The 22,592-nt window shown below is 46.6% G+C and overlaps 1 protein-coding gene across 1 annotated transcript in view; it reads left to right on the top strand.

The window, feature by feature from the left end:
- The window catches only part of nkain2 (sodium/potassium transporting ATPase interacting 2), a 504,953-nt gene that overhangs the window by 468,823 nt on the left and 13,538 nt on the right, over window positions 1-22,592 (top strand). The window contains exons 5-6 of the mRNA XM_067983806.1: window positions 6,836-6,896; window positions 19,316-19,397. Of these exons, the coding sequence (XP_067839907.1) occupies window positions 6,836-6,896; window positions 19,316-19,397 (143 nt within the window). The remainder of the gene's footprint in view (window positions 1-6,835; window positions 6,897-19,315; window positions 19,398-22,592) is intronic.

Raw genomic sequence — 22,592 nt, 5'->3', positions numbered from 1 at the left:
CCAGTTCTCCATTGAAATAGTGGTGCTATTATCACCAACAGTAATTTCTAGCCTCATCCAAAGTTGTCTGAAATTGGTGCAAAAAAAGGCTGCTCCATTACTACTCTAAACCCGTCAATCATGGGGAAGCTACTTCCCATTCCCCCAAGCCTAGATGGTTTTAAGACCTCAGGCAGAGTAAAACCAGAAATCAGCATTGCACACAAGCTCATATTGAAGAAAGGAAGTGATAAGCTTTGCAGATTGGGTCTTGAGTTAAAGAGAATCATGGGGCAGGGCTCCACTGATCTCACTGATGCCATTAGGACTGATATTACACCGTTCACTGGTCCTAGTGAGGCAGGCCAAGCAGCAGGGGCATGGCTGGAATAAGCACAGGTGATGGTGTCGTCTTCCAGGACTCCAAAACATCTGCTACTCCAATGTCTACACACGTGGCTGAATGCACAATTGGGAGATCCTTCGCAGTGGTGGAAGTGGAGCTACAACAGGTCCATCTTGGGACTCAGCTGCTAGGAGGAAAAGGCTCATATGCGTACACGACAGCCATGTATTCCTGCCACTGTATCCAGAAGAATTACAAGGCTAGTGCTAAGCGGGGAAATGCTATGGTAACAAACATTGATCATAGTTTTACATTAAAAACTGGTTCTACTGTAGTTTCGTGCGGAGATTCTTCTTGCAAAGGTGTGTAAGCATGTTTCATTAGATGGCATGAATGTGATGTTTGTGAATTTGCTATAAGACTGAAGGCACTGTAGGTGAAGGCATATTTGTGGAGGGTATGGGGAGATGTAGACGTGACTGTTCCCATAGCGGATACATTTGCATATTCACAGAAGGTGTCCTGTATGAGAGCTTGCCAAATGGCTCTTGTAACCGACATTGGGTTCTGCTCTGCAGCCTCATTAGGCTCTTCCTGCTCCCCTTGGTGTTCCCTTGATACACCTGTGGGCCTTCCTCCTGTGACGCCTCTTTGCAGAGTGGAGTTATGCAGCAAGTAGCAACAATCCTTGAAAACTTTAGCCGACCTGTATTGCAGGACACCCTCAGATCAATCCATGGACCTGACATGCTAAGCTGGTCTCCCAGAATACCACAAAGATGTTTTGTGCCATGACTATAAAGGTTGGTCTTGACTGCAACCCTGAGGCTTGTCATTATGAGTCAAATATTGGTGGGTCAGTGGATTGCCTTAAAATGAAACCATCATGATAGCTGCCTGGGAAATGAGCACTGATGTGCAAAATCAGGTGATGATTGTTGCAAATAAGATGAATGCTGAGAGGGTTGAATCCTTTTCTATTCCACTAGGTGGTGAAAGGAACTGCATAGTCCCATTTGGGCATAATCTATAATTCTATAGTCTTCGGGAATCCTGCCACCATAAAATTGCAACACCCTCTCATGCCACTGTCAGTTGTCCTTGGGGAAGGAAATTAACACACTTGCTCGAGCAACCGAGTATTTACCTTACACATCTATTTGGTTGTACACATCTGGTTTATGTTGGTGATGTCCCCAGAGGCAGCCTGAAAAGATCCCTAAGTGTAAGGTTAAGGATGACTATGCTCTTGACAGCTACTGGCGGCCCTCAGTCACAGCATCCATTGAAAACTGGAGTCTCTGCGACACTGCTCCTCTGAGAAATAAAGGTATGTGCAGCTCTGCCTGTAGATTCTGGTGCGCTGAACACCTCTGGTGCATCCTGATCTGCTCAGAATCCTTCCACTTGTTCTCCTTTTCTTTCTCCCAAAAGCAGAGAAAAGAGGTATTCGTATGAGAAACCCCATTCTGGCATTATTGCAGCTGTTGGGAGGTGGAATGCTCCTGAAATGCTAAGCTACATTAGTAAAAAAAAATGTTTTTAAGTGCCTACATGGCCTAAAAATTGTTCAAAAAAATCTTCCTTTACAGCTTTGTAAATGACCTTCGGCAAACTCATCAGTCGCTAACAACCCTGAACCTTCATCTGTGTAGACTGGTACTTCACTCAGTGTAATGCACAAACATCAGGGGCTCGATTTTACCAGCGGTTTCCGGGTGCGTTCCCGGCGGGGGGGCGTCGAAAATCGCGATATCCAGGTGCGTCACCGGATCGCGCCTCGATCCCGCCCACTTCCGGGTTCCGCGCTGATGTGCGGGGGTGCGTGCGCAGCCCCCACTGGTGGGAATCCCGCAGGCAATTAAAGCCAGTGGGATGCCACTTGAGTGTATTTACCTTGCTTGTTGAGGTCATTAAATGACCTGATTCAGCTGTCTTAATAGGAAGTGTGGGATTTTACCTTCAACCGAGACTGTTTCACACACTGGGGGAAACAGTCTCACTCCAACCGGACGTGTTGCAGCCAGCAGCCTGTGGCAGCTGCCAAGGTGCACTCCACAGGTGGGGGGGAGACCCCTCACCCACGCAGGAGGCCACTCCGTCACATAGGGCAGTGCCTGCCCTCCACCACCCCCCTCCAAGCCAGAGGAAACCCCGACGTGGAACCGCAGCCCCAGTGCGAGGAAACACCTACATACCGTGCACAACCCCTCAGACCAACACCTGCCAGATGGGGGCTGCTTCGACATCCTCGGAGGACGAACAGCATCACCAGCCCCAGCAGCCTCACAGTCCACGCCGTCCGCCTCATCGACGTGGAGCCCCCCAACACGTTGCTGCGGCACATCCACCTGCACAGCAGGAGGGAGGGCAACCGCAGAGAGAGCAGCGTCGCAGGAGGCACTACCCTCCGCAGAGGGTCTACAGACCGAGGCTCAGCTTCATGGACCTCTCTGAGCAGCAGTGCATACGGAGGCTCAGAGTCACTCGCCAGGTAGTCGCCGACATCTGCAGCCTCCTTAATGACGAGCTGCTCCCGGATGGACCAAGCAGCATCTTCTTACCTGTCGCCGTCAAAGTCACCACTGCCCTCAACTTCTTCGCCTCCGGATCCTTCCAGGGTGCCACGGGGGACATCACCGGGGTCTGTCAGTCGTCTGCACACAAGTGCATAAGGCAGGTCACCGATGGGCTGTTCCGCAGGGCCTCAACCTACATCAACTTCGCCATGGATGAGCGCAGCCAGACGGAGAGGGCGGTGGGATTCCATGATGTGGCTGGCTTCCCACGGGTGCAGGGTGTAATCGATTGCACCCACATAGCAATACGGGCACCTCCACATGAGCCAGGGCTGTTCATCAACAGGAAGGGGTATCACTCCATGAACGCCCAGCGCATTTGTGACCACCGCCAGAGATTCCTACACGTGTGCGCCAGATACCCTGGCAGCTGCCACGATGCCTTCGTCCTCAGGGAGTCCACCGTCCCACCCCTCTTCCACGCACCCAACACCGGCAACGGCTGGCTCCTCGGCGACAAGGGATATCCCCTGCACACGTGGCTTATGACACCTCTGAGGAACCCCATTACCGAGCCGCAGCGTCGGTACAATGACAGCCACATTGCTACCAGGTCTACAATTCAGCAGGCCATAGGGCTGCTCAAGATCCGCTTCAGGTGCCTTGATCGTTCCGGGGGAGCGCTCCAATACACGCCACTCCGAGTGGGACGAATTATAGTTGTCTGCTGTGCCCTGCATAACATGGCACAACAGAGAGGGGTGCCGCTGGAGGAGGCCCCATGCACACCCGCCACCCACATTGAGGACGACAATGAGGAGGAGGAGGAGGAGGAAGAGGAGGAGTATGAGTGAGAGGAGGAGGAACGACCCATGGCCCGAACACCGGCTCACCTGCGTGCTCGTCAGGCCAGGGAGGCACTCATATGCCAACGGTTCTCCTAACATCACACTGTGTGAGGCGTTCACATGTCATAACGTGCACAGACGAGGGTCCACACAGGCTCCCTCCACAGAAGAGTGGTGCCTGTACACCTGCACCCACTGTATTATGCCCAATGGGTGGGACGGGGTAGTCGTCGTCATGATGAGGCGCACGGAAGGGACATATTGCACAAGCCGCAGAATTATGGACAAGAGGTGGCAGCATTGGTGAGAAAAAGTGACTTTATTTCGTGTTGCCATTCAAAGACTGGAAATAAAAAGATAACAAATAGACAAACACCCTGGTGCAATCCCTGTGTGCTCACGGAACTTTGGGTTCTCGTTTCCTGGTACCCCTACGTGGTGCTACCCCTGTGGCTCCAGCAGAGGTGGTGGCAGGTTGCTCCTGTTCATGCCCTGACCTGGTAGATGCTTCGGGCCGACGCCCCCTGGGTTTCGGTGCCCGTGAGGGCACCTCCACAGCCTTCCAGGCTGCAACCGGGGACATCCCCGGTGTCTCTCAGTCGTCTGCACAGATGAGCCCTGCAAATACATCTACACCCACTCTGCAATGACACACTGGGTGGCATCAGTGGTGGGTCCTCATAGGGATACCCAGGAGCGGGCATTATTGTACAAACCGGACAGGATTCGCGAAGACATGGCACTAGTGGAGCCAATATAATGTGTGATGTGAGTTGTTATTTAATTCAATAGAAGTACGAACCATGACAAACCCTCAAACACCCTTGTGCATCCCCTTCATGCTCACGGCACGTTTGCCTTACGCTGCCTACTGCACATATGTGATGCATGCCCTGTGGCTGCAGCACAGGTGGTGGCAGGTTGAGTGAGGCTGGCCGTGAGAGAGATGCACGAGCGGGTGAGTATGGGATAGAGCCATGAGATTGTATGAGGATTGGGTTGAGTGGTCGTGGCGGGGTGAGTACTGGCGAGGTGAGTAGGTGCAGGTAAGATGAGGATGATGTTTCAGTGGGTATGAGGGGTGATGTGACAGAGTAGTGTTGACAGTGCCAAAGGAGATGTGGGGTGGGGGCAGTGTTGTGGCAGGCGGAGTGTAGGGGAGAGACTATGTGTTCTCACTGTGGCTGACCTACTGAGGTCATTGGTGCGCCACCTGCACTGTATGCAGGTGGGCGATATGTTGGTGGCGCAGCTGACCCCCTCTGCCACCTCGGGCCAGGCCTTCTTGGTGGCAGAGGCAGGCCGCTTCCTCCCGGCCGCTGGGGGGAAGATCTCTGTCCTCCCCCTCCTCCTCACCCCATCTAATGATACCTGGGGTGAGGCATCATTAAACTGGGAGCAGCCTTCCCCCTGGGCTGCTCCATGCTGTAATTTTTACTATTTGTGGCAGCATCTGTCAGTGGAGGACTGCCCCTTTAAATAGAGCGCCTCCAGCTGACAGATCTTACTGCGCATGCGCAGCCCGCCCGACGCGCAGATCAGCAGCGGGGAACCCGGAGGAGCAGGTAAGTGAATCCAATTAGTGTGTTGCCTGCTACGATCGCGCGGGAAACCCACTAATTTCACCGGGCGCGTTTGGTACGTGCCCGCAGGCCTACCCGCCGAGAACCCGCACCCCTGGTAAAATCGGGCCCCAGGAAATTGTATGTACATCTCGTGCTCTGTGAATCACCCAGTACTACATCCTCAACAAAACTCTATTTTCCCACAAGTGAAAGGATCTGAGCTGGTGCATGGTAATCAGAAAGTAGGTGGCGTAGGGGTGTGATATTGAGAAGGTTGGGGCAGAGGAACATCTGGCCAATGACCACAGGGAAATGCCTTCACAGTGTTCAGGTCAGCAGAGAGCCAGATGCGGAGCTGTGCCATCTGCTGTTAGGACACCTGCAGCTACCATTTGGCATAGGGCTGACACAGCCAATGACAGTACCAGTCAGATGTGACCTCCAACTTGCCTCCACCTCCTTCCAGGCATGTTGCAATGCTGACATGCAGCGTTTAAGAAGGCTACCCTCCTCACGTCATCTCTTGTAGTACCATCTGTACTTCAGCAGTCTTAAAACAGTACTCATGTCTATATATTATTGTTCCAATAATTTGCGCATATCTCAAACTACAGATGTGAACAGATTTTAGTGTCCTGATTTAGGGTTTATCTACCAATAAGACAACAGCATTAAGAATAGTCTTTTTCAAACCTACATGCCCACAATCTGAACTAGGAGAAGCTGGTGAATAGAAATAAACATATATAAGGACTGAACTCCTTAGATTCCGAGGTCTGGATTGCCATGTCTCAGGGGCCATAATTTGGACACCCATGATGTGGAAGATCTGCAAATACACCTGTCATCAACCGTTGATGAAGTGTGTTGATCTGCCACTGGGCCATGGAATGGTAGGATGCATATTATCTCCCAAACCATCCATCCAGTGACAGCAACAAATAAAGTTCAAGTGGAGCGAGTGCAAACTGGAGAACACGTCAACCTGGACTGCTTCCACAAACCACATACCAGCAGATGATTACAGAATGTAGCTTCTCATTTGGTGAGTTTATAATTTCATCTGGGCAACAGTGCAAGGAAATAGTATAGTGAGACCCTACCGAAATGAGATGCATCCTTTGAGGGAGGAAGGGAAGATGAGAAGTCAAGCAGAAAGTTTGCCTCAATCTCTGTTAAGGCTTCTAGTGACATAGGCAAAGGCATAGGTATATGTTGCCTATCTACATATCTGGCCTTACTTTTATTGCTTATACACTTTAGTTATTTTCTTCCCCTATATTTAGCATTCCTTTACCAACCTCCAATCAAAGCAATCTTCTTTGGTCAGGGCAATATGCTGAACCCACCTGAAGAACCATTTTAATGATGGAGCAAGAGAACGGCTCTAGTACTTCCCCTTCCCTTCCCGATAACCCAGGCAAGATTTTCAAACTCCGTGGGAAGCCTGAGTTCAACATTTGGATTTACATTCAGGCTGAGAGTCCAGTGCTTCAGTATTGTAACTGCCTAACCATTTCCTTTCATTTATTTTTAGTTATGCGTTTGTAGGTGATGAATATTTTGTTTCTTTTCCAGCTTCTTGGGTTTGTCTATGCCTGTTACGTTATCAAAATCGTTGCTGAAGAAGAAGACAGCTGTAAGTACTTATGATGGCAAAGATGCAGAAAATCTTATACTAAACCTTGTACTAAATCGATATTTATATATTTGTAAATTAGATCAGCTATGATAGATGCTAATGAATCCTCCAGTATATTTTTTATAAGGGAAATAAGGGATGAGAACAAATTTCTAGTCCTCTAATCCAACACAAATTGCAATAGACTGTGCATTGTTCATTAGTAGATAGATCAAATTAAACAGTGATGTAAATGTCGAGCTGTAGTATTTCAACTTGTTGTGGCAAAACGAGCTTTTTCCGCACATTAAAATGCCCACTCGGTTGACCAGTAGGAATGCTTATCTGCAATCATCCGTGTACTAATGTTAAATAATACTTATCACAATCTAAATTTAAACCCAAAGATTTCGAACAGCAATGCATGCATATTGCACGTTTTCTAAAAATGCAAGGGTATACTGGTCTCAAGCATTTTGTGTTGAAGTACATCATGACAGTCTCTTAAAAGCCATCACAACATGTGTTATCACTTTCTCTCTGACCTTAAAAAGCAATCATTTGTTCAAAGTATCATTGTATTCAATTTATCAGAACAAATGTATTTTGACAAGTGTTTTTTGGGGTCAGAATAGTGTTCTATATCTTTGGTAGTGTAATAAAAAGAGTGATGTGCAAACAGAATGTGGAATTTTGAAAATAGGCACATATGGCACAATTATATAATCTAAACTACTGGGGTACAATGTTGACCAATGACATTATATTGTTGGCATCAGCCCTTAGTTTAGAACTGGAAAAAAAATCTAGGTTTGTTTAATTTGAGAACAAGACTAAAATGTTACATCGAATTACATCGAAATCACAGCACAGAAGCAGCCATTCGGCCCAACGAGTCTATGCCAGCGTTTGTGCTCCACACGAGCCTCCTCCCTCCCTATTTCATCTAATCCTATCAGGATACCCTTCTATTCTTCCTCATGTACTTATCTAGTTTTCTCTAAAATGCATTTATGCTATTTGCCTCAACTATTCCTCGTGGTAGCACGTTCCACATTCTTACCACTCTTTGGGTTAAGAAGTTTCTCCTGAATTCCCTATTGGATTTATTAGCGACTATTTTATATTTTATATTTATGACCTGTAGTTTTGGACACCTCCACAAGTCATAGAATCATAGAAAGGTTACAGCACGGAAGGAGGCCATCGAGCCCCCGCTGGCTCTATGCAAGAGCAATCCAGCTAGTCCCACCCCCCGCCCTATCTCCATAGCCCTGCAAATTTTTTCCTCTTACGTACTTATCCAGTTCACTTTTGAAGGACATGATGGAATCTGCCTCCGCCACCCCCTCGGGCAGTGCATTCCAGATCCTAACCACTCGCTGTGTAAAAAAGTTTTTCCTCATGTCACCTTTGTTTCTTTTGCCAATCACCTTAAATCTATGGCCTCTGATTCTTGACCCTTCAGCCAATGGAAACAGTTTGTCTCTATCTAGTCTGTCTTGACCCTTCATGATTTTGAATACATCTATTAAATCTCCTCGCAAATGTCTCTGTTCCAAGGAGAACAACCCCAGCTTCTCCAGTCTATCCACGTAACTAAAGTCCCTCATCCCTGGAATCATTCTAGTAAATCTCGTCTGCAACCTCTCTAAGGCCTTCACATCTTTCCTAAAGTGTGGTGCCCAGAATTGGACACAATACTCCAGTTGTTGCCGAACCAGTGTTTTATAAAGGTTCATCATGACTTCCATACTTTTGTGCTTTATGCCTCTATTTATAAAGCCCAGGATCCCGTATGCTTTTTTAACTGCTTTCTCCACCTGCCCTGCCACCTTCAACGATTTGTACACATAAACCACCAAATCTGTTCCTGTACCCCTTTTAGAATTGTGCCCTCTAGTTTATTTTGCCTCTCCTCGTTCTTCCTACTGAAATGTATCATTTCGCATTTTTCTGCGTTAAATTTCATCTGCCACGTGTCCGCCCATGCCACCAGCCTGTCTATATCCTTTTAAAGTCTATCACTATCCTCCTCACTGTTTACTACCCTTCCAAGTTTTGTGTCATCTGCAAATTTTGAAATTGTGCCCTGTATACCTAAGCCCAAGTCATTAATATATATCGAGAATAGGAGTTATCCCAGTAATGACTCCTGGGGAACACCACTGTACACCTCCCTCCAGTCTGAAAAACAACCGTTCACCACTACTCTCTGTACTCTCTGTAGCCAATTCTGTATCCATGTTGCTACTGCCCCCTTTATTCCATGGGCCACAATCTTGATGATAAGCCTTCCATGTGGCACTTCATCAAACTCCTTTTGAAAGTCCATATACACCACATCAACTGCATTGCCCTCATCTACCCTCTGTTACCTCATCACAAAACTCCATCAGGTTAGTGAAACACGATTTGCTGGTTTTCTCTAATCAATCCACACTCGTCCAAGTGACTGTTAATTCTGTACCGGATTGTCGTTTCTAAAAGTTTCCCCACCACTGAGGTTAAACTGACTGGCCTATAGTTGCTGGGTTTATCCTTACACTCTTTTCTGAACAAGGTTGTAATATTTGCAATTCTCCAGTCCTCTGGCACCACCTCCGTATCTACGGATTTTTGGAAGATTATGGCCAGTACCTCCGCAATTTCCACCATTACTTCCCTCAGCAACCAAGGATGCATCCCATCCAGACCGGGTGACTTATCTACTTTAAGTACAGCTAACCTTTCTAGTACCTCTTCTTTATCAATTTTTAGCCCATCCAGTATCTCAACTATATCTTTCTTTACTGAGACTCTGGCAGCATCTTCTTCCTTGGTAAAGACAGGTGCAAAGTACTCATTTAGTACCTTGGCCGTCCCCTCTGCCTCCATGAGTAGATCTCCTTTATGGTCCCTAATCGGCCCCACCCATCCTCTTACTACCCGTTTACTGTTTATATGCCTGTAGAAGACTTTTGGATTCCATTTTATGTTGGCCACCAGTCTATTCTCATATTATTTCTTTGCCCCTCTTCTTTCCTTTTTCACTTCCTCTCTGAACTTTCTATATTTTTTTATATTATTCGTTCATGGGATGTGGGCGTTGCTGGCAAGACCAGCATTTATTGCCCTTGAGAAGGTGGTGATGAGCCACCCTCTTGAACTACTGCAGTCCGTGTGGTGAAGGTTCTCCCACAGTGCTGTTAGGAAGGGAGTTCCAGGATTTTGACCCAGCGACAATGAAGGAACGGCGATATATTTCCAAGTCGGGATGGTGTGTGACTTGGAGGAGAATTTGCAGGTGGTGTTGTTACCATGTACCTGCTGCCTTGTCCTTCTAGATGGTAGAGGTCGCGGCTTTTGGAGGTGCTGTCAAAGAAGCTTTGGCGAGTTGCTGCAGTGAATCTTGAAGATGGTACACGCTGCAGCCACAGTCCGCTGGTGGGAAAGGGAGTGAATGTTTAGGGTGGTGGATGGGGTGCCAATCAAGTGGCCTGCCTCGTCCTGGATGGTGTCGAGCTTCTTGAGTGTTGTTGAAGCTACACTCATCCAGGCAAGTGGAGAGTATTCCATCAAACTCCTGACATGTGCCTTGTAGATGGTGGAAGGCTTTGGGGAGTCAGGAGGTGAGTCATCTGCCGCAGAATACCCAGCCTCTGACCTGCTCTTGTAGCCACAGTATTCATGTGGCTAGTTCAGTTAAATTTCTGGTCAATGGTGACCTCCAGGATATTGATGGTGGGGGATTCAGCGATGGTAATGCCGTTGAATGTCAAGGGTAGGTGGTTAGACTCTCTCTTATTGGAGATGGTCATTGCCTTGCACTTGTTTGGCGCGAATGTTACTTGCCACTTATCAGCCCAAGCCTGGATGTTGTCCAGTCTTGCTGCATGCGGGCACGGACTGCTTCATTATCTGAGGGGTTGCGAATGCAAATGAACAATGTGCAATCATCAGCGAACATCCCCATTTCTGACCTTATGATGGAGGAAAGGTCATTGATGAAGCAGCTGAATGTCCTGGGGCTGAGATGATTGGCCTCCAACAACCACTACCATCTTCCTTTGTGCTTGGTATAATTCCAGCCACTGGAGAGTTTTCCCCCTGATTCCCATTGACTTCAATTTTACTAGGGCTCCTTGGTGCCACACTCGGTCAAATGCTGCCTTGATGTCAATGGCAATCACTCTCCCCTCACCTATGGAATTCTGCTCTTTTGTCCATGTTTGTACCAAGTCTATAATGAGATCTGGAACTGAGTGGTTCTGGCGGAATCCAAACTGAGCATCAGTGAGGAGGTTATTGGTGAGTAAGTGCCGCTTGATAGCACTGTCGATGACACCTTCCATCACTTTACTGATAATTGAGAGTGGACTGATGGAGCGGTAATTGGCCGGATTGGATTTGTTCTACTTTTTGTGGACAGGACATACCTGGGCAATTTTCCACATTGTCAGGTAGATGCCAGCATTGTAGCTGTTGGAACAGCTTGGCTGGAGGCACGGCTAGTTCTGGAGCGCAAGTCTTCTGCACTACAGCTGGGATGTTGTCGATGCCCATAGCCTTTGTTGTATCCAGTGCACTCAGCCGTTTCTTGATATCACGTGGAATGAATCGAATTGGCTGAAGACTGGCTTCTGTGATGGCGGGAATATCGGGAGGAGGCCGAGATAGATCATCCACTCGGCATTTGAAGATGGTTGGTATTTTGCCTGGTTCTCACTTGTGTTATCAACCTGACATCTGTCATTGCCCCTTTTTTTCATTTCATCTTACTCACTATCTCTTTTGTCATCCAGAGAGCTCTGGCTTTAGTTGCCCTACCTTTTTGCCTCGTGGGAATGTTCCTAGACTGTACCTGAACTATCTCCTATATAAAGGCCGCCCACTGTTCAATTACAGTTTTCCCTGCCAATCTTTGATTCCAATTTACTCAGGCCAGATCTGTTCTCATCCCATTGAAACTGACCCTCCTCCAATTGAGTATTTTTACTTTAGAGTGGTCCGTGTCCTTTTCCATAGTTATTCTAAACCTTTCCATAGTTATTCTAACCTATGATCGCTGCTCCCTAAATGCTCCCCCACTGACACTTGCTCCACTTGGCTCGCCTCATTCCCTAGAACCAAGTCCAGCGATGCCTCCTTCCTCATTGGGCCGGAAACGTACTGGTTAAGAAAGTTATCCTGAACGCATTTCAAAAATTCCTCCCCCTCTGTGCCCCTTATACTATTATTGTTATCCCAATCTATATTAGGATAGTTGAAGTCCCCACTACTCTATAGCTTTTGCACCTTTCTAATTTCCCTGCAAATTTGCTCCTCTATATCCTTCCCACTAGTTGGTGGCCCAAAGAATACACCCAGTAGTTTAATGGCACCTCTTTTATTTCTTAACTCTAACCAAATAGATTCTGTCCTTGACCCTTCCAGGACATCCTCTCCCTCCAGTACTGCAATATTCTCCTTAATCAATACTGCCACCCTCCTCCTTTCTTTCCTTCTCTATCTTTCCTGAACACCTTGTATCCAGGAATATTTAGTACCCAATCTTGCCCTTTTTTGAGCCAGGTCTCCATTATCGCCATAACATCATATTCCCATGTGGCTATTTACGCCTGCAGTTCACCAACCTTATTTACCATGCTTTGTGCGTTTACACACATGCACTGCAAACCTGTCTTAGACTTCCTTGTACTCTCTCTTTGTCTGATCCCACCTAATACTGTACTATTACTTGCTCTAGTGCTATCTTTCTCTCCCGATCCCTTGTGCACCTTGTTTCTCCTTTCGATTGCTACATCCTGGTGCCCATACACCTGCCAAATTAGTTTAATACCCCCCCACCCCCACCAACAGCACCAGTGAACCTCCCCGCATAGAAACAATTTCTCTACGTCTACCCTATCAAACCCTATTGACGATCCGGATTCTTTCCCCTCAGTCTGGTTCAGTAATAACTGAAGTCGAATACATTTTAAAGTCCAACACATCTTTAATAGCAGGGTTCTTAGTCTGCAGCATTGACTTGGACTCCTGATAGAGTCCCTCTATGCTGGCAGAGCAAGAACAAGAAACATACAGAAATCCACACGTTTTTATACAAATCAATAGGGTTGGAACATACTTAACGAGGGTCAACACCAATCATAAGCCGGGCATAGGTTGCCATGCGAGGTTACATTATTTCCGGCCAATCATAAATCGTCCATGTGCTGATCATGCTGCTGTTAGACATCAAAGGGGATAACTTCCTCACTTTCCAACTTAGAATGTTCTTCCCTGTTCCTTCTGTTCCTTATCTCCCAACCTGGAATGTCTTTCAACTTTGGCTAAGCTCGTTCCCTATATTGATCTGCCATAAACATGGAGACATTCAGACCAGTCCTTGACTCACATCAAAGACCTATCATTGATAAGACAATGCAGGCCTGCTGACTACGCAAACATATGGCCCAGCAGGAGGGCCAGGCCACTTGTATCAATCTCAGTTACTAACTAATTAACCCTTTCTAACCATTTTGCATTCAGCTTCTTTGCCACGTAGACATCTTAATATTTTACTGAAAACTGACCACGTAGGGATTCTCACTATCATTATCTGAAAGACCTCTATCAGGCCACCCCTCCGCCTTTTCTTTTCGAGAGAAAGAGCCCTAGCATGCTCAGCCTTTCCTGATAAGGATATCAGGATATCCTCTCAGTCCTGGTGTCACCCTTGTGAATCTTTTTTACACCCTTTCCAATGCCTCTATATCCTTTCTAAGTGTGATATTAAAATTGAAGGGGATGTGTGAATTTATTACATTATCACTGAAAATTTCTTCGGGGTGTCTCTGGTTTGACTGCCAGAACTTCAGTGGAAAAGCAAAACGTGCAAACACAGTTACAGCGGCAGAGCGGGAAAAGCCCGGAGAAAATTCCCAGCGTAAAATTGGGGGAATTTTCTTTAAGGGCAGAATCACCCAAGTGGGTTTGAGCAAGACTTCCACCCTTATGAACATAGGAACAGGAGTAGGCCATTCAGCCCCTCGAGCCTGTTCCGGCATTCAATTAGATCATGGCTGATCTGTATCTTAACTCCATTTACCCTCCTTAATTTTGTAATCCTTAATACCCCTGGCTAACAAAAATCTATCAATATCAGTTTTGAAATTTTCAATTGACCTAGGCTCAACAGCTTTTCTGGGGGAGAGAGTTCCAGATTTCCACGACCCTTTGTGATTCCTGACATCACCTCTGAATGGCCTAGCTCTAATTTTAAGGTTATGCCCCCTTGTTCTGGACTCCCCCACCAGAGGAAATAGTTTCTCTCTATCTACCCTATCAAATCCATTAATCATCTTAAACACCTCAATTAGATCGACCCTTAATCATCTATACTCAAGGGAATACGAGCCAAGTCCATGCAACCTGTTCGCATAATTTAACTCTTTTAGCCCCGGTACCATTCTGGTGAATCTGCGCTGCATCCCCTCCAAGGTCAATCTATCCTTCCTGGGGTCCAGTGCCCAGAACTGAATGCAGTAGTCAAAATGGGGTCTAACCAGAGTTTTATACAACTCTAACATAACTTCCACCCCTTTGTATTCCAGTCCCATTGAGATAAAGGCTAACATTCCATTAGCCTTTTAAATTATTTTTTGTACCTGTCCACTAACATTTAGTGATATGCCCCATCTACATGGCTCGTGACACCTCTTCGACATCCACAGTCACTCACTGAATACCGATATAACAATAGCCATGGGAGTATCCGTACCATCATTGAGCAGGTCTTAGGAACTTAAGAACTTCACCCTGTGCAGACACCTCTAACTCACTATCATACCCACCCAGGGAGCTGATCTCTGAGCTGGTGTGCATTGAAGTCTGAGGGGGTGACAGTGCAGGCTGGCTCAACTCACCTTCTCCTGAAGGGATGATTCTGCAGAGTGACCTGGAAGTAGAAGAAAGGATGAATGAATAGCAAGTATTGGTTAGGTTTGAGAGCCTCATACATGTGGGAGTGGCAAGGCACCAACAATTTGAAAAGCTCCCTGAAGGAGATGCACATCAAGGACAAATAGACGAGATGAGAACAAATCACAGACCCTGCTAATCCACTACACCAATGCTGATGCTGAGAGGGAGGCCTGTGCCCTGAATGTCCAGGGCTCCCTGCTCCATTGAACTAAGGACCTGGATGTGAGTGGATCCTACGACACATGTTCCTTCCCACTCCCTGGCATTGTGTGCCACCTTATCCTGCAGAAAGAAGGGGAGCTTATTAATGAATGGCTCCATGAAAGTCGTGCGATTCATTGTGAGGCATGCTGATGTGTGACATTGAGCAAGGAGTGGGCAGAATGGAAAGATATTACAGAGCAGGAAAGTAGCAAGAGGGTGATATGTGGTGGTTTGGCCAAGAAAAGAGTGCATAGCGTTCCCGGTACAACCATGTGACAGCAATATGTTGCATGTACTTGCAGTGAAGACAGATTGTTCAACTGTAAGTAAGAGTTCCCATTTCTCATTAGAATATAAACAAGTACAGAGGGGAATGTGAGTCCTTAGGGTTGGTGTAGGGGATAAGTGATCTGGCAAGATGTGATGCAGAGAAGGAGTCAAGACAAGAAACAGTTCCTACCTTGGGTGAATGTGTAAGGTTGTTAAATTTCTTGCGGCATCGGAGCCCAGTCCTGGGGGTGAGGCTGACACTATTGACCTGCTCCGAGATGTTCTTTCAGGCCTGCCGCAAGATCTGCCTGAGCATATGAGCCTTCGTTGAGGGGAACGGGAGGCCCTTGCATGCCCTTTCTGCTCTAAAATCTCCAGGGCTGCATCTGAGAATCGTAGTGCCCTTCCTTGGGATATTGCTGATGCACCTCACAGTGTTGCAATGTTAACCTGACGTCCCCTTAAGAGATGCTGCCTCTCTTTCTATGATGCTGGGCCTGCCAGAAATCCCATCCTTCTCATTGGTGATCTGCCCATTAATGTCGGAAAACTCGTGGGCAGCTCGCTTGTGATAGGATAATGAGGCCTCTCACAATTTCTAGTGGGCAAACGGCAAAGGTTGCCCTGCCCAGCCAGCACTGATCTGGTTATCTGAATAACCCCCCCAGCCTCTAACCCCATCTCAGATGAAGACTACCCTTGGGCTTGACTCCCCATGAGCAATACCACAAGAGATCAACTAGTAAATAAATAAAATTGACATTTAACTTTATTAAATTCATAAATATTTTCTTCTCCCAGTTTTATAATTCACATGAAACAGCAATGTAAAATCTCAGCCCTATTCTCATTTAGTACAAACTCAGTTTCTTAATTCATATCCTGCCCTGACTTCCCTTTCCTCCCAACCACTAATCCTCATAAATACAGCTTAGAACACTGGTATTAATGATGTGTACAATGCATTTGGCTGAGTGAAAACAAAGCAGGATACTGGTTCAGAGTGTAGGAGTCACAGAACATATTTACATCAGGATTTTTGTTAAGGCGAAGCACTATGGGGGTGAATTTCTGTGGGGGTATTCCCACCCACCTGCTGTTACTTCAGCAGAAGTGCCACGGAAACCCCAAAAAATGGCAGAAACGCTGTTTGTGCCGTTTTTCCGAGCTTTTGCAGCAGGTTGCGACAGACAATTAGGAAATTCACCCCCCTATATCTTTTATTTTTGAAGCCTATCCAGCTTGAATTAGATTTGCACAATGATTTTTGGACAGGTATCAACCGGTATTGTGCAGCACTATGTATTTCAGCAAAATAAATGACTGTAATTCAACAATGGCATTGCACAATTAATTACAATTAATTGGAAGATAAATCTGTGTCGATGTAAGATTTCATTAAACCATTTGCCAAGAACACGAAGTAGGATGTTCCTATCAGAATATACCACATACAGCTGGGAATCTGCGTCCATTATCACAAGAAAATTAGGTTTGGTTTAAAGTGGGAATTTAGACCGATCTCTGAGAAATTGAAAGCGGATAAAAAGCTGGGTTGATTAGAAAAGTCACTTGGCAGTGATAGATTTACATTTTCTTTGTTTGTACAATTAATTGCCAATGTTTTAAACTGAGAGCCTCAGCTCGTACATAGAACAAGCTTGACATGGGAGGAAAATTGGTTATGGATTGCTGCTTTCATAAATAATGAAAGTACTGCAGAAAATGTTCTCAGGAGGCCAGAGTGTAGTCATATGCAAAAACTAGCTGGGGCGGAGGTGTTTTGATGGTTTTGTACATGTTAATTTTATTTCCTGTAGGGCTTGTCATGCTTGGTTTTAGGGCAGCTAAACAATACAGTTTAACTCATTCATTAACATGAATCTCTTTTTATGGGGGAAATCATAGTGTACTCAGTAGGTGCCATTCAAAGGACTGCCAGCTTCACAAGAATAATATTTGCTGTGTTGAAGGTGGCTTAATTAAAACCAACATATACTCTTAATTCACAAATTGAATGCTGAAATTATTTTCACACTTTATTTAGATTCAATTTGATTTATGCAAAAAATTATAACACAATTTTTGATCACTTCTGGTCCTAACTTCTCCACGTTGAGGATTCTGTGCAAAGGAATCAGGTCAGGTTTAATTGAAGTTGTTTTTTGTCCATGTAGCAATTAACTTATTCTATTGGCCACTATGCTCACCATAATTACAATTTAAATGATATTCAAATAGAAGTATGCCATATATAAGCCTGTGCAGGGGAGGAACAGCTGCAAGGTATGAAAAAGTGGTAATTTCTCATTATATTAATGATTTTTAGAAAAATATATGACACTGTAATAAAAATGAAAATGTCATCATGGCAGTTGTAATGGTTGTTCTGATGACAGTAAACGAACTTGTCTTTTCATATTGTGTTAGACACATGGCAGAAAGCTTTCCTTGACCTTGCTGTTTTATATATAATTTTTTATGCCTGAAGCAATATTGGATGCTACTCTGAACATGTGGGCTCAATGTTAAACTTAAATTGCAGAAGTGCAGAGCGGGTTCGGAAGCCGGCTCCAACATGCCGACTTCCGAGTTCCCCACAGATGTGTCTGTATGCGCTTCCCGCCGGCAATTAAAGCTGGGGAATGATAGTTAAAAACCCAAATGTACCTCATTGAGGTACTTAAGGCACTTTACTTGTGACATATTAGAACGATTTTTGACTTAACTGGGCGGCTTTCCCACGGCTTCTGATTCACATCTGGTGAAACCAGACGTGAAGGGTCGGATCAGGCAAAAAGAAATGAAATAAATTAAATAACAAATCATTGCACGAAGTTAAAACACAAAATCAACCTGCCTTTCCACCCAGTTCCGATGTCCGATGTCTCCCTCTCCGATCTCCCCCTCTTCACCCGCCGATGTCTCCCGATCTCCCCCTCTTCACCACCCGATCTCCCCCTCTCCCCGCCGATCCTCCCCTCTCCCCCACCCCCCCATCTTCCCCTCTCCCCCCTCCTTTCTTAAAAATGGCACAGCAAAAGAAAACCAAAATTAAATTAGACAAAAGTGCATGCACAAGTTTTCACCTGGAAAACCTTTATTCTCCCATTATGGAAAACTGTGTCTCTGGTGTTCAGAAAAAAAAGACTCAATGAAATTTCAGTAAATATTATTTGTGGGCTAAAGCTAAAATAAAAATAATTTGTGCAATTTTTTTTTAGATAATATTCGATCACTATTGGTGAGATTTTTTTCTTCTTGAGACAGAGGATCTGCTGTATTATAAAATGGTCATACAAAAAGAATACTTTATGGTCTTAGACAACAGAGCACAGGTGGGACCAAAGAGGGGATCCACTCAAGGGAAAGGTTAAGCTGATACACTAATTGGAAAAAATGATTACCAAATTGTTTTGATAGCTCCCATTTGATTCTCATTGATTGGAGTTTGTGATATGTCTTAACTGATTGTTGGTTGGACCCTGTCATATCCCAACAAAAACTTGCATTTCTATGGCACCTTTAATGTAGCAAAATATATCCCAAGGTGCTTCACAGTTGGGGGAGCAGGGGTAGAGGGGAATGAGAGGATAGAGTCAGAAAACAGAGGGTGTGGGTCGAGATGCAAGGCTGGAAAAGATATTGGACCAATTAAATGAGAAAATTGACAGAGAATGTTCAATATAAACACATAAAAATAATTGGAGTAAAGTTTATCTTCACTGCCAGGGTTGTAATCTGGCAAAGTGGATCGCACATCCAGTATGGAACCCGTCTCCTTTTCATTCTGTTGAAATCAGTGGGATGACAATTAGGCAGGCGATCCGCTCCGCCAGATTACAACCCAAGCGATGAAGATGGAAATCTACCCCAGTATTTGGATTGGTTCTGCTGGTATTTAGCATTAATTTTATTACAGCACGAAGGACTTTATTTTTTTAACACAAATTGGAATCTGTGAGATATTCAGTGTATCCGCTGGAATGTAATGACATTTCTGTTTTCCACAACAGTTGATTTCATAGGAGGATTTGACTCATATGGCTACCAGGGCCCACAGAAAACATCTCATTTACAGTTGCAGCCCATGTACATGTAAGTAGATGTTTTAGCTGAATTTCCTTTGTAACTTAAAATTTCACCATGCTTTCTTAATTGTTTTATTTGAATGGACTGTGAAGATGGTTTCAAACTGCTGCAATATTCTGTAAAAGAGAGAGGTACCATTCTTTTAACTTTTCGGGGGTGAATTTCCATGGGGGTTCTCGCAACTGTCTGCCTTAACTTCAACAGTTGTAAACAATTTTACAACACCAAGTTATAGTCCAGCAATTTTATTTTAAATTCACAAGCTTTCGGAGGCTTCCTCCTTCGTCAGGTGAACGATGTGAAAATCGTTCACCTGACGAAGGAGGAAGCCTCCGAAAGCTTGTGAATTTAAAATAAAATTGCTGGACTATAACTTGGTGTTGTAAAATTGTTTACAATTGTCAACCCCAGTCCATCACCGGCATCTCCACATCTTAACTTCAACAGAGGATCCGCAGAAACCCCAGAGAAATGAATGGCGTTCATATTTACTTACGTTATATATCCACTGTTTTTCATTGTTTGTAACCACGCCTATGAATACATAGACAAAAAGTAGTAACTATGCTAAAATGGCTGTAATCACACTCTGCCAATAACCTTCCACTGGTCAGTTTATTTATTTTCCTATGGAGTAATAAAATGATACGTAGCAGCTCCATAAACTTGCAAACATATGGCTTGCTTACAAGTGAAGCAAAATCAAAATCCAATTCAGAGCATACAGTGTCCACCCTCACATAAACTGTTAAACTTTAAGGAGTTGAAAGTCCACAGTTTCTGATACCCATTTAAAATAAACAAACTTGACAAGAACACGGTTGCACACCAAAAACAGTGCAATGAGAAATTCCACCACTTAAAATGGTTGAAAAATAACAATTCATTTTTGAGAAATGGAGGAGGACATTGGCATTTACAATGTATAATTTTCAAAAGAGGATTTTACCTGAAGATGATCAAACGTAGAGATATGCTTCATACTAAGGCTAGAGTATACAAAATAAATTGTGTTTGTTGTATGATTATAACCACGGGGTGAATTTTCTCAGGGCTTCACCCATTCTGTTGCCGTAGCTTTGGCAGAAACTCCATTTCCACGCATAAGTCATAGAGTCAGAGAGTCATAGGGCTCGATTTTAGGGTCGGGTTTCCGGCGGGTTTCCAGCGGGGGGGCCCCGAAAATCCCGATCTCCGATCACGTGACCGGATTCGGACGAAATCCCGGCCACTTCCGGGTACCGCGCTGACGTGCGGGGCTGCGCGCGCAAGCCCCGCTGGTGGGAATCCCGCAGGCAATTAAAGCCAGCGGGGTTCCACTTGAGAGCACTTAACTTGCTCGTTGTGGTCAGTTAATGAGCTGAAGCAGCTGTCAAAAGAGGAAGTGTGGGATTTTACGGTCAAAGCAGTCAGTTTCCCACACTGGGGGAAACAGGACCCTTCAAACCAGGCGTGTTGCAGCCAGCAGCCTGTGCCAGGTGCCAAGGTGCGCTCCACGGGGGAGCGCCCTCACCCACGCAGGAGGCCACCGCGTCACATAGGGCAACCCCTGCCCTCCACCAACCCCCGCCAAGCCAGAGGACAGACCGACACGAAACCGCAGCCCCAGTCCGAGGACCCACCCACCTACCCTGCACAACCCCTCACACCAACACCTGCCAGATGGGTGGTGCGTTGACATCGTCGGAGGACGAACAGGATGACCAGCCCCAGCAGCCTCACAGTCCACGCCGTCCGCCTCGGAGAGGTGGGGCCCCCCAACACGGTGCTGCGGCACACCCACCTGCACAGCAGGAGGGAGGGCAACCGCAGAGAGAGATGCGTCGCAGGAGGCACTACCCTCCGCACAGGGTGTACAGAGCGAGGCTCAGCTTCATGGACCTCTCCGAGGAGCAGTGCATACGGAGGCTCAGAGTCAATCGCCAGGTAGTCGCCGACATCTGCAGCCTCCTTAACGACGAGCTGCTCCCTGATGGACCAAGCAGCATCTTCTTACCTGTCGCCGTCAAAGTCACCACTGCCCTCAACTTCTTCGCATCTGGTTCCTTCCAGGGTGCCACCGGGGACATCACCGGGGTCTGTCAGTCCTCTGCACACAAGTGCATAAGGCAGGTCACCGATGGGTTGTTCCGCAGGGCCTCCCACTACATCAACTTCGCCATGGACGAGCGCAGCCAGATGGAGAGGGCGGTTGGATTCCATGCCATGGCCGGCTTCCCACGGGTGCAGGGTGTAATCGACTGCACCCACATCGCAATACGGGCACCTCCGCATGAGCCAGGGCTGTTCATCAACAGGAAGGGGTATCACTCCATGAACGCCCAGCTCATCTGTGACCACCGCCAGAGATTCCTACACGTGTGCGCCAGATACCCCGGCAGCTGCCACGATGCCTTCGTCCTCAGGGAGTCCGCCGTCCCGCCCATCCTGCAGGCACCCAACGCCGGCAACGGCTGGCTCCTCGGCGACAAGGGGTATCCCCTCCACACGTGGCTCATGACACCTCTGAGGAACCCCATCACCGAGCCGGAGCGTCGGTACAATGACAGCCACACTGCTACCAGGTCTACAATTGAGCAGACCATAGGGCTTCTCAAGATGCGCTTCAGGTGCCTTGATCGTTCTGGGGGAGCGCTCCAATACACACCATTCAGAGTGGGACGAATCATAGTTGTCTGCTGTGCCCTGCACAACATGGCCCAACAGAGAGGGGTGCCGCTGGAGGAGGCCCCATCCACACCCGCCACCCACATTGAGGAAGGCGAGGGCGAGGAGGAGGAGGAGGAGGAGGAGGAGGAGGAGGAGGCGGAGGAGGAGGAGGAGGACGCGCCCGAGGATGTTGGACGACCCATGCGCCGAGCCGCGACTCACCGGGATGGTCGCCGGGCCAGGGACGCACTCATACGTCAACGGTTCTCCTAGAGTCAGACACTGCGAGGCGCTCGCATCTCCTCACCTGCACATGCGAGCGGCCATACCAGCCCCCTCCACTGAAGAGTGCTGCCAGTAATCCTGCACCCACAGCAGTGTGCCCAATGGGTGGCAGCAGGTGTTCGCCGTCATGATGGCCTCCACGGAACGCAACTACTGCACAAGCCGCGGAAGAATGGACGAGAGGTGGCAGGAGTGGTGAGAATAGACTATTTAATATGTGGAATGTGACATCATTTAAGAAACAAAGTACAAAATAATAAACACCCT

The sequence above is a fragment of the Heptranchias perlo genome, chromosome 5 (assembly GCF_035084215.1).
Source record: "Heptranchias perlo isolate sHepPer1 chromosome 5, sHepPer1.hap1, whole genome shotgun sequence".
NCBI classification, from domain to species: domain Eukaryota; kingdom Metazoa; phylum Chordata; class Chondrichthyes; order Hexanchiformes; family Hexanchidae; genus Heptranchias; species Heptranchias perlo.
The sequence above is the reverse complement of the archived record's forward strand: the minus strand, read 5'-3'. Positions and strand labels throughout refer to the sequence as shown.